At 48.7% G+C, this 12,573-nt stretch overlaps 1 protein-coding gene across 8 annotated transcripts in view; it reads left to right on the top strand.

Moving 5' to 3' along the window:
- Positions 1-12,573, top strand: part of REEP1 (receptor accessory protein 1) — a 53,611-nt gene that overhangs the window by 9,996 nt on the left and 31,042 nt on the right. For 6 of the 8 annotated variants that reach the window (XR_014317416.1, XM_082759371.1, XM_082759372.1 and 3 more), the window contains exon 2: positions 11,405-11,477. Coding sequence is in view for 5 of the 8 variants with exons in the window: in XM_082759371.1 (XP_082615497.1) it covers positions 11,405-11,477 (73 nt within the window). In the remaining 3 variants the exon portion in view is untranslated. Of the gene's footprint in view, positions 1-6,010; positions 7,779-11,404; positions 11,478-12,573 lie in introns of those variants that run through there. The other 2 variants (XM_082759375.1, XM_082759374.1) reach the window with 2 other exon arrangements.

Genomic DNA, 12,573 nt, shown 5'->3' with positions numbered 1-12,573 from the left:
TTTCTGCACTCCGACATCCCGCACAGCCACTGGGATAGCCCCGTCTCCTTTCCCAATTATTATTCTGCTGCGGTTTGCAGATACTTGGCTGTAACAAATCAGATCCCCATTCAAAACACCATTGTGCTTTAGGTAGATTCTTGCCACCGAGAAACCCTCCATCCAGGCTGTCAGTCCATAAATGGGAGCAGTCTCTAAAGAGCCAGTTTGCAGGGCACGTTTCAGCCCCACGCTGCCGTCGAAACAATTCACCATTTCACCTCCAACAGCAGGGCTTTGTTCCCGCAGGGTGGCCGTGGTCGTGCTTCTGTGTGAATCTTCTTGTCTGCGAAGGAGAACAAGCCCCGGGCTGTGGCATTTAGAGCAGCACGTTACAATGGATAAGGAGCGATGGAGAAGCACAGATAAGATAGCAGTGTGGGTGCTCCCACAAAAAGCACAAGCTGCCTTCTCCGGCAGCTGCTTGCTTAGAAATTTCTCTAGTGGACTTGGGAGCACTGCCTGCCTTTCCCTTTGCTTTCCTCTAAAGTTATTTCTGCGAAGTCTCCATCTGGCTCCGACGCCTGGGTTTGTATTTCATGTTTTGTTCTGAGTAGCTGCCAGTTACATATGTGGAAGAGAAGGTGAGAAGGGAAAGAAGGTGAAGTCACTATGCCGAAACCTTCACCACTCTGAATTGTACAATACACTGCATTTTATTTCTTTATTTTTTTTTCTAATGCTCTCAGCCACAGCCTAAAATTTAGGAAGATGCAAGAAGTGAGAGAGCAAAACTGAATGCAAATGGGAACACGACATCTTCTGTCAGAATGACGACTGAATATCTGGGTAACAATCTTGCTATCTGAAGCATTTAAAAAAAAACTTAGTCAAAACCCTGCACTAAATCCTGAGACTGGACTTAAAATCCTTCATTTTATAATGCGTGCTTATATATTATGCACCAGGTCCTCTGATTTATCTTCTAGACCTGCAGGAGCGTTTGCATGCTCTTTTCTGGGAAATCATTAAGTCTGGGAATTCATTCTGAACCGAGATGTTCCTCTAAGCACTTCCGAGAAATCACCTGCTGAGATTAAATGAAGAAATGTGCGTGTTGGCAGTACCCAAGCACTAAGCAGGGCTCGCAGAGCTCACCCAAGCGTGGTGATGGAGGTGGTAAAGCCCAGCACAGAACAACAGCCTGGGAGCTGCACAACTGCACCCTCTGTTCCCAAATTTTACGTTGACTCCACTTGGGCTGTGACCAAGCTGCTGATTTCCAGGGGGGAAAGCATTTAATTTCCAGTCAGATCAGTGGAACCTGTGGCTATTTGTTGTCTCTGAACGCTGCCTGGCATCTAAAAATTCTCACCCTGGCAATCTCTCGAAGCAAAGCCTCTGAATTGCAGTTGGTGTGGTGAAGGTCTCAGGATGAAGTGCTGTGAGATGCTTCATGCCTGTCCTCACCATGAAGTTTTTCCTGCACTTTATGTAATAGATAGTTGTTAAATTTATAAGCTATAATGCAAATAAATAGCAGTAGTGCTAGAAAAATCATTGGAAGGTGAAGGAACCCCCTTCCTCTGTCTTATCTTTAATTTAAAGACCCAATGTTGCCTGACTGAACATTACAGGGACTGAAATTTACAGTCCGTGGTGTAACAGGGATGTGTTTAAACTGGGAGAAGCTATGACAAGGTAGGAAAGCACTAGGAATTAAACAAAAATCAGCTGTTGGTCCAGAAGTATAAAACCTGGAGATAGCTAATGAGATCTTAGAAAGATCTGGGAGGAGCTGGGAGCCATCTCTTCATGGCAGAAAAATATTCACTTGTGGATGAGGTAGGGAAGTTAAATAGAAATGAAGAGATCAGAGATGCCAAGGCTCAGAAGAGAAGCTTTGTATTTTATGAAACATCACAGAGTGCTGAGGAAATGTGTCTACGTTCTGATATTTCTACCTTAATGTACACATTTGTACATCCGTACTCTTTGTTGAACAAAGAACAAAATTATTTTGCACAATCCTGTGCAAACCATGTGAGTTATACCTGCCACATGTACCTGGAAAGTGGATTGTAAATCAGAAATTTCTAACTTTTACTGTGGTTCTGGGCAACATGCAAGCATTTCTGAGAGAAAGAGGTGAATTTTCGAGGCTATGCAGCTGCATCTCCTCCTGAGAGGTGTGTTAGGCACGAGGTGTTTGCCCACACACTGTGCTGATGTGCTCCAAGCCGGACCAAGTGGTGATCTCCTGCTCAAAACGGACAAGTTAAAGGCACAACAGATGCACGCTTGGCCTGTGAGTGCTGCACGGTGAATGTCCCAGCTGGGGAGTACCCAGCTGAACTTCCCAATTTCCCAAAGGCTTGGAGAGAAATCACTGAGGAGGGTGAGACTTTTAAAGATGTTGATAATTCTGTGCCTGGGGTCTTGCTGTGCACCCAGCTATAGTCCTGAAAATCCTCTTAGCATTAGTAGGTGAGAGAAATGAAAGCTTCCTAAATCCTGGGGGGTGGAGTTGTGCTCTTACTAACACAGGTGAACCCTTTCCAAATGCAGAGTGTAAATCTTCTCGGGCTCAGTTTCATTTCACCTTGCAGCATTTCACCTGGAAAATACAGTTCTCCAGCTCCTAAAGGTCGAATTTAGACACTGTGCTGGAGACGGCCACTTAAGGAAGTCCTTTAAATCCCATTTCTGCTCGAGTGAAGCTTTTCTGGACATTACAGCCCCGATCCTTTAAAAAAATGATCACAGCATGGCTATTAGGCACGTGCATGGGTAATTAACTCTTGCTGTGGGCTTCCCAGCTCCAGAAAAAGAAAGGACGTGTGGGTTTATCTCCAAATACACACCATGGGCTATGGCATTTGGCATGCAAGCAGATAAACCGATAGTGACCTCCTGACTGGTGGCAGGTCCTGCATTACCAGAAAGCCTTTTTGTGACACTGCCCAGCAAACGACACGAGAGCTCACACTGTAAATGTGTAGAGTCGAGATAAGGGGAAATCTCGCTGCTCCTCGAGCTCACCAGAGAAGCAAGAAGTGCTCATAAATATTCATTTTGAGTTCCTCATTCCCTTTTTTAATGCTCTTGCTAATGGCAAACGAGTCTGTGTTAAACCCCAGCACGACGACAACGTGGGGCTGTTCTTCAGGCGTTCCCCTTGGCTGTCAGGTTTGGTTTTACAGGTGGTTTGCTGGATGGCCGTTTTCAATATCTGTTCTGCTGCTTGCGTCCTGGAGAGGATGCGCTAAAGCTGTCCGGCTGGCAGGGGATCTGTGGAGAGCTGCCAGGGATCTGGCAGGGGATCTGTGCTGCTCCGTGGGTGCTGGGTGAGCCTGGTTCCTCCGGTGTCCACCCTGGAGGAAGTTCTGCACTCCTCTGAGCCCTAACGGTGAAGCTCCTTGGTAGCTTGAAGCCATCCCTTATGTTTTTTGGGAGAAAACAAGGAGATCCAGTAGGTATTTTACCTCCTGACTGTGAGTAAGATGTGGAGCAAGACTAAACAGGGTGCCTCTGCACCCTCACGTTGGCTTGTTCTTCATTTCCCAGGTGAGCCTTAGTCCACCCACGCATCCCATAATGAGTCTAATACCCCACAGGCAGAAATTAACTTGCTGTAGGGTGCTCTGGAGAGCCTGTCCCATCGACTTCTTGGGATGGAGGCAATCTCCAGTGGGGGTGCTGGGTGTTACCTGGGCTCCCCCACGTGCCCTTGTGCTCCTTTGTGTGTGCGCAGCCCATTTTGTTACCCTGAACCCTAACACTGCGATTTCGGGTCGTCCACTAAATAATCATTTTCCTTCTAATTTATTTTAATTAGAGACAAATAATTCTGCTGGTAGTTGAGGCTGAATTGGGAGGTGCTGCCAGGAGCTCTGCTTGATTATTCATTAGCGATCGGTGGCTTCGTTTCCTTCTGATTTCCTCTCCTTTATGTTCGGGTTTGACTGGAAGCTGCTGTGTATCAGCTTAGCTCCAGCTGGGGATCTCTCCCTCCTTGTTTATCTCAGCTGCAATATGCATTTCATTAAGACATTGTTATTATCCCTACAAAATGGAAGGATTAAAAAGGATGAATGAAATGAGAAATGACCCTAGAGGAAGGAACTCTGTTAAATCCTCACTAGAAATTCTTGTTAAATGCAGACGAGAAAACACTGGGAGCCTGTCTTTTTCAAGCTGTATGACGGTATTTCATTTTCCTTCCTTTCTTTTCTTTTATTTTCTATAAATTTTGCAGGTCCTAGTAAAAAGGTAGGTGCCCAGCCTCTCCCTAAAATGCTGCTGTAGTAGCCTGAAGAAATACCAAGCCGTGTCTTTGGGCCGGGAAGAAATGTGTTTTGCAGAGCCTGTGAACTCCCTGCAATGTCCCCGCTGTTAAATATAGCACCTGGCATTCTGATGCCACTGCTAATAACAGGGCTGAGGCGGTCTGAATATTGGGAAATTACCTGGGCAGTCATCTTGCCTTAGTTTTCCTACAGTCTCGGAGTTTGGAAGTGGGTATTTTGCATATTTTCTGTATATTTTCAAGTGGGTGTCACTGCCCCTCTCGTTTAAAATCAAGATAAAACCCCGATGAACTAGAAATAATCATAAATCAATGAGTGTGCGACCTGCTCTGCTTCTCAGGTCACTGATATTTATAAACCACTTAGAAATCCTTGTTTGAAATGCGTTATCAAAGTGAGAAGAGGAGTTTTAAAGGGGTTTGGGGCTTTGTTTTCCCTTTTTAAACTTAACTAGCAGTCAGATGCCCAGGTCTGGAAGAACAAAGTGCTTAGGACCAAGGTGGGTCCCGCGTGTTTTCTGTGTGGCCGGTCTCTCCGAATGTTTGATCCAGAACTTGTGGAGGGCTGGGGGACCTTGTGGCACTCAGAGCAGCCTGCTTGATTTGTGTCAGTGGATTGAACAATTGGTAGCCCAGGACTCCTTGTGATTCCATGAGAAACCAACATTTTTCATGGCTTTAGCTGAATATTTGATGTCTTTTCATCTCATTTGTAAATTATATCAGTCAGCTGAAATTGCACTTAGTTAAGAGCTTCTGTATTCAGTCCCTGGGAACAGAGCAATGTGACTCTGAGGAGGCCACGTTGCAGCTGATTTGGACGAGTTACAGCTTGATGTGATGCTTTATTCCTGTTTTCTGTCCCACGAGTACAACACTGGGAGGCCAAAGCTGTCTTTCAGCGAGGAGCCGGCAAACGGGAGTTTCTGTGTCTCACCATCTCCTCCACCAGCAGCAGCACTTCAGGTTTGATGGCAAAACCATGCCCTGAGTTTCAGGATACACAGAGCATCCAGTTATGCTCCAAATTGGGGTTCCCGTGTGTCATTAAGTGTGCTAATTCATGCAGCATCGGTTCAGATAACTCCAGAATAATCCTTGCAGCACGATCTTCATGGTTTTATACGAAAATAATGAAGAGCTTCTTTGTTGCTGTGTGCTCCGTGTTTTATAACCCTTTTTGCTTAGAAATGAGTTGGGTTAGGTTATGTATCTCTTCCCTTTCCTTTTTGTACCATGAGCCTACCATAAATCTGTAGGCTAACTCACAAACCAGATTTGAAACCATCTGTCATCTCTGGAATTTAATGTCAGTGCTTCTAAAAACGCCGTTTTTCCACATAATCGTCCCCCTCTACAGCGTCAGAAAAAAAAAATAACAGCCCTTCCCATGTCAAACACACTGGTTGGTTTTCAAATCGCCACTTGTTTGGCTTGGAAAAGGGACCGGGGTCTCAGGGCAGGAAATATCGGGACAGTGCTGAGCAGGGAAAACACCACAGCACGTGGATGCTGAGCTCTGCACTGGGGAGCTGCGAAGATCCCGACCCGCAGCAGAGAACATTTCTTTTCCAAAGGGCATGGATTTTCTTCCCAGGATCCCATGCTAACGACTGATTTCTTCTCCTCCAAAAAGGTCTGGATGAAGCAGAGGGCTGTGAAGGGCAGGACCGACAGGGGAGGAGCGGCGACACGAAACACTATCTCTCGCAGGCAGCTGCTTGGGGCCTGGTGGCATGTGCCAATACAGTGTTCCTATCAGCCTGCAGCTTCCCACCGACAGCTTGGGGGCCCCACAGCAGCCCCACACACACAGATCCTTCCAAATTTTGCCTCGGTGGCAAACAAATCCCCCTGGATTCCCTTCTCCACCACCGGGCCGGGCAGCGCGGAGCGGAACAGAGCAGCCTCGCGCCCCATCTACCTGCAGTAAATCTCCTTCCTAAAATAGCCGCAGAGCCGCGAGGTATTTTGATGGCAGGCACGCAGCCTTTTTCTGTCCTGAAGGACTGCAAAGGGAGCCTGGAGTTGTTGGCTTGTGTGCAAACCGGTGCCGTCCTGCCCGGGTCTGAAAGCAGCGCGGAACAATAGCTGGGAAGAGGGAATTAGCTGCTTGATCTTGGTTGGGTTTAAGGTACGGCACCGAGGGGTGTCGGGGGAAATGTCAGCACTGGGAGGTGCTTCGCTGCTGGTCGGTTTGGTAGCAGCACTCATCGGGTGCTAACATCCTAACAACCCCAATATTTCATAAGGTCTCCCCATCCGTGTTGCGTTTTAGCGAATTTTAGAGCATTTCGGCTCTTCACCTCTTTGTGCCTCCTGCGTGAGGAGGGGAAAAACGTGGTGGCAACAGGAGAGGAGCGTGCTCTGCTCGGGGAGGATCAAAACAACTTAAATTAGAAGCGCCAAGGCCAGCCCTCGCTCCTGCTATTTCTGCAGAGGGGACAGTGCCAGCTGTCACCCCCGGGGTGAACGGGCCGGTTCCTGGAGGCACCGTGCAGGACGCATCCTGCTGCAAAATGACCACGAGGGATCTGCAGGAGCCATCTCCCGGGGAATACCAGCCTAGAGCCTCCTCCTCTGCAGCTGGTGCTTCCCGGGCCCCAATCCCTCCGTGGCTCTCCGGGTTTGGCCTAAGTGACCGTGTCAGCCCCTTCCCTGACCTCGTGCCCTGCTTATTTTCGCATCCACAGCTGTCGGGTTCAAACCGGGAACGCAGGGCGCAGAGATGGTGCCGGTTATTTTTAATCCGGGGCGCTGCGCGAGCGTTAATTGGGGCTGATAATGAGGGACCCGGACCTCCTGGCACCCTCCTCGGCGGTCTCAGCCAGGAATGCTGGTGTGGTGACAGCTCAGCTGCTGCTCCGTGCGCAAGAAGCGTGCACCAGCCACCGAACATGCTGAGGAAAGAGGGAATATTTCAGCAGTTCCTACACGTGTCCATCCCTGGGATTGAGCAGAAGCTGGTCGGCTTGGCTGCTGGGTGCCAAGGGTATGGAAACTTGAGTTATTTGGGGGAAAATAAGGGCTGTTCCGTTCAACACGACAATGTGCCAAACGTTTGGGCACAGTAACTGGATGAACACAACTTGGCGCAGCTGGAGCTGTGCGGGTGTGTTTGTAAGAGCAGGTTGCCCTTCAGAAAATACGGATCCGCAGGTGTTCCTGGAGGTTTTCTCAGTCCTGCTCAGTGCCCGTGGGAATTGCTGAGATTTTCCACGTGTTTCAGTGGCTGCTGCACTGATGTAAGTTAGCGTTACGTGGACGTGGCTGTAGGAACAGGCCCCTGATGAGGAAAGCAGCACCACCAAGTCATCAGCACTTGAGATGTCTCACGAAGTCCTGCCAGCCCCGGTGCCGATCCCCAAGTACGCGCTGTTAGGAGTGTTGCCACGTCCTGCTCAGCCTCTGAAGGTCAGATCGCTGTGCTGGGAGAGCCACAGGAGGAAGAGGAAGGACGTGATAGCCAGGGTGGAGTGTGGCTGTGCCGGTAAGTGGGACAGGAGGAGGTTTGGTGCTGCTGCAGCTGCTCCCCTGTAGCGTGCCAGAGGCTGCTGACGAGAAGCCAAGGGTTCGGTTGCTTCAGTATTCCCCTGGTAATCAGGAAACCCCGCGATACAGGAAGCTTTGTCCTTTCCTGTGTCGTTTAGTGGTGAACTTGAATAAGGAAAACAAAAACCAATCCCAATCCTGTGCCGTGTGACTGCATAAACAAATCCAGTTGGCTCTACAGATCAGCTTGGTGCGATAGAGAGAGTTCCTCCTGCTCCTGACTCAGTTCTCTTGATGTAGCTGAGCATCCCCTCAAGCTGCAGCAGAAGCAGGAGCAGTAGGGGCACCTGCATCTCCTTTTCCACGCTCTTTGGGTATTTTGGTGCTTCCCCCTTCTAACCTCAGTTGTCTTTGCTGTAGGAGAAACGATTTACAGAGCAATTAGCTGCTTTTATGGATCTTCCCCGGTGTGCTTCCATGCGCTTTCACCGCCCTTCTCCTTTCCCCTTCTGCATCTGTTGTGTCCCTTTGGGCAAACACCGACCAGAAGACCACATGGCAGGCCAGATCGGGGACCGCTGCTGCTCTGCCTAATAGGATTATAAGATTTCCAGCACTAATCCTTATCCTCCTCTTTAGGCAGGCTAACCTTTTACTTAGATTTTTGCCTCCTGTTGCACAATTAGCTGACTCGTCGGTGATTTCTTTCCAGCTGCTCTTCTGGCCTTTTTTGAGATGCAGAGCTCCTCCAGAAGGGCACTGGAGGCACGAGGAGGACCTGGGGAGCAGCAGGGTTGGAATTGGCATGGTTTGGGCTGCTGCCCTTTAGATTTGAGCTGTCACAGTGATTTTGTCAGGCACCAGCTTGATTTAGAGGCGATGGGTCGGCGCACAATGGAGAAACAAGGAGCACGGGAGGCCCAGCACATGGGAGAAGACCCAAGGAAGAGCAGAGGACGAAGCTGGTGGCACTACAGCTGCTAAAGGAGAGGAGGGACAGAGCAGGACCTGCTAAAGGACCAAAGCAGGGGTTGGTAGGGGCAACATTTTTCAGGCACTGGAAGGGGAAGGTGAGGATATTGATCGGCAAAACACTCAGGGAGGCTGGAAGGGGACTTAGACAGGGAAGGGCTTAGTGGCCTGGGTGGAGGGACAAAGATCGGGCTTGTTTGTGTGTGTGCCGTGCAGAAGGAGCAATTTGGCAGCGGTTCGAGCGTGGGGCTGGAGGAAGGCAGGCACCAAAGATAACTGATTGCACAGGAAACCTGGATGAGGGGGAAGAGACGAGTATTGTCCTCAGCAGAGAGAGGAACTGGGGGGCGGAGGTAAAGGGCTGCTGTGTGCGTGTGAGTTAAATCTGCTCTACTCGAGCCTGGCGAAGGCAATAAACCTCAAAACGTTGGAACGTGTCCGTGTGCAGGTGTTCGTCTCCCTAACCCTGCGCGTGCCTTCCAGAAACACCCAAATATCTTTCTTTTTCAGTTTGCGTGGCATACACAGAGGTGAGGTGGCTCCGGGCCTCGTCGTGAGCTGCAGCAGCGACAGGCTGGGCTCCAACATTCCCCAAAGCAGCCTCCAGCCTGGTAAACCACAGCAGCAGGGAATGTCCTTATAAGCACACAGCACGCCGGGCGAGCTCGCAATCTCCAATTTAGGCAGGGCACATCGTCTGGCTACCGCTCCTCCAGCTTTGCATATGCAAAAGCACTGCGGAGTTTCCTTCCCTTGCAGGAATCTTCTCAAGTGGTTATTGTCTGCAGCTAACCCGGGTCTCGCGATCCCACAAAGCGTTTGCTTCTCCGGGATCCAGTTACTTGCTGTTTCCAGCCGAAATCCGAGGAAACGAACATCGATCACTCGGTGATGAGTTGCAGGAAATAAAAACGTGATGCGGCAGCCTGGCCAGGCCAAGAAGGAAGGGCAGAAATATGGTATTTTTTTCCTAAGCAGAGCCAAAACTATTATTGATGTGTTTGGCTGGTTTTTGGAATATTGTGGAGTGTTTCGGAGCACTAATTCCTCGGGGTAGCTCCTGCTGCCATTAAACTCGGAGGGAATATTTGTTATTAGCTTCAGTGTGAACAGCATCGAGGCATTGTCTGCGTGTTCCTCACCTTACCTGGCGTTTGTTACGATATTTCTAGGGTGAACAATGCAGTTGGTTTCCCAAAATCCTTCTGAGCATTCATGCTAACCCTTACACGCAGCACGGCCCCTGTGGGTGTGAAACAGCTTCGGAGCTGCCTGTTTCCAGCGAACCTTTCTGAAACCAGAGTGAAGCCTTGGTGAAATGCTGATTTCCCCTCCCTCAGTAGCTGCCTTTCTGAAGCCTGCTTTGTGCTTCAGGTTTTGCTAAGCTCTGCCACAGCAGGCATGATGAACAGCAGGCAGATTGTCTTCGGTCACTCTGGAAATCAAGGCGTGTGCTGGCTCACTCCAGTCTTTCCCAAATACCTTCCTGAGCTATGGGAAGCACAACGGCACGCCACATCCCAAAGTATTAATTTTTAATGTCCTATGCACACTAATGGACTTGGCTGTAATTATGGGTCCCCCGGCACACAAACACTCCTGGCAGAATGGAAAAAGCAACTGCGGCCCCACAATTAGGGGCTGAAGCATCGATCCTTTCCATTCCCAAGAGCAACACAAGCAGCCATAGGGGTGTAAAGCAAGAGCTCTGGTAGGAAGGGGGGGGATTTGCAAGCCAATAAACATCCCCCTGCAGCCTGTTAAATTCAGACTTTGCAGCATCATCCTGCTGCAATGAATAAAACCTGGGCAGGGCAAAGCGTTTCCGACAAGCCTATGCCTACGTCGAGAATAATCGAAGTGAACACGCAGCCAGGCAGTGATGCAGAGAGGAGTTCGGATAGAAATCTCACATTTTTTTTTCCCTGCGGTGCTATTTTTGACGTAAGGATCCTTATTTCTTCCTTGCATGAAATCTGGAAGCTGACAGCCTCCCTTTCAGACTTGGAACTGGAAGGAAACCGCCTGAAAGGAGGGGAGATTTCAGGAATGATCCTGTTGGCATGTCTTGGTGGGCAAATTCCTCCTTCTATAATGAGCCGAAATGAACTTCACACAACAGCGCAGGGTTATTCTCCTTAGCAAGTTAAATGCAGGATAAGGCCCCAGCATTCAAACCCTCTGGCCAGTGCCACTTGGATGCCACTTTATTCTCCACCAGCTTTTCAGAGTTTTGAATAGAGGTTTTGAAAGGATTTTAGATACACAGATCTCGTTTTGTCCTGCCTCTGAAAGCAATATTGCTGCATTCCTGGTGTCACACTGGATTATTTCAAAACCAGATTTTTCATTTCCCTGTTTAAAGTGTGGTGGTGGTCCTTTTTTGGGTGTGGAACTCATAAAGCACAGCTCTAGAAACTGTTCCAAAAGGAACAACAACCTGAATTCCTCAATTCATGGCAATGGCAACGTGTTCTCTGAATGCAATGATGCAAAATGAGCCCTATCCTGTACTTAGTGCACTCAAGCTTGAAGTGGGTCCAAACACTTTTTACTAATGCAAGAAATACATTTAACAAATCAAAAATAATAATATCTGTCTGAGAAGAAGTCAATTTAATTATTTTTATCCTTCTTTTTTTTTTTTTCCAGGCTTATCTTTGGCACTCTCTACCCAGCGTATTATTCTTACAAAGCCGTGAAATCGAAGGACATCAAAGAATATGTGAGTAATGGGATCTGGGGCTGTGCTGCAGGGTTCGTTTTCTAAGATTGCCCCTGATCACCTTGTAAAGGTGTCACCTGGACTCTGGGAAAGCTCGCAAGTCTGTCCTGAAGGTGGGCTGCCTGATTGCCAGGCAGAGTCTCAAATAAAATGACTTGGGGTCCTGCTTCTGGCTCCTCTGCAGGATTGGTGCACCCTTTGACAAACGCATGCCATTTCTCTGGTGGTGCGAGCTATATGCAGCAGACATAAAAGCTGTTTGGCACCCAGAGCTGTGCGTGTTTTCCTTTGTTTCTGAGGGAGCAAGTATAAATCAAAGCCTTTTCAAAAAGCCTTGAAGCTCTAGCTGCTCATTCAAAACAAGGATCAGAAGAGGCAGCTCGAAGTGCCTGTGACTGAATGTGCAGACAGAAACATCCTTCCTTGTGGAGTGACCTATTTACAGGCACGTCTGGCAGCTGGCTGTGCTGTCTTGTCCTTTTACTAAAAAAATATCTTCCTGGGCTCCCAGTTTCTCAAAGCAGAATTTAGGGAAAGTGAAACTGGGGAGAATCACAACCACTTGGAGTCCTGTAGGATTAGCACAACCTAGCCCTGTTAAATTCATTGAACCCAGCTCAGCTTCCTGATCCTGATTTTTCAGTCCTCTCAGCATCCCAGGGGCAACAAGGCCATTTTCTCCTCTGGGTTACAGCCTAGATGGCCTTCCCATTAAGCCCTTAGTGTGAGCTCAGACTGGGGCTCACCGTGGCTGCTTAGATTCTTCCATTTTCTTGTTCCTGTCCACCAGATAGCAATTTTTGATGTTTTGAGAATCAGAAATGTTAGAGAACGCATCAGATACTTAGGGCAAAGTGTCCCCGCAGCCCTCGTGCAGCTGTGCCTCTCAAGCTCTGTGCACCCCTGACTTGGAAGGGCCGAGATCCCCCGTGTCTGCCACTGATAGGCACCACCTCCCTGAGTCCTTCCTGGCAATTATTTAGCTTAAGGGTCCAATTCCTGTTAGAAATTCAATTGCAAAAGAGAAACTCACGTATCGAGTCATGACCCAAGTGTGGGAACAACTGGTCTAAGACCCGGTCTACACTTAAAACTG

This window comes from Aythya marila (genome assembly GCF_965140915.1).
Source record: "Aythya marila genome assembly, chromosome: 4".
Taxonomy (NCBI): domain Eukaryota; kingdom Metazoa; phylum Chordata; class Aves; order Anseriformes; family Anatidae; genus Aythya; species Aythya marila.
The sequence above is the reverse complement of the archived record's forward strand: the minus strand, read 5'-3'. Positions and strand labels throughout refer to the sequence as shown.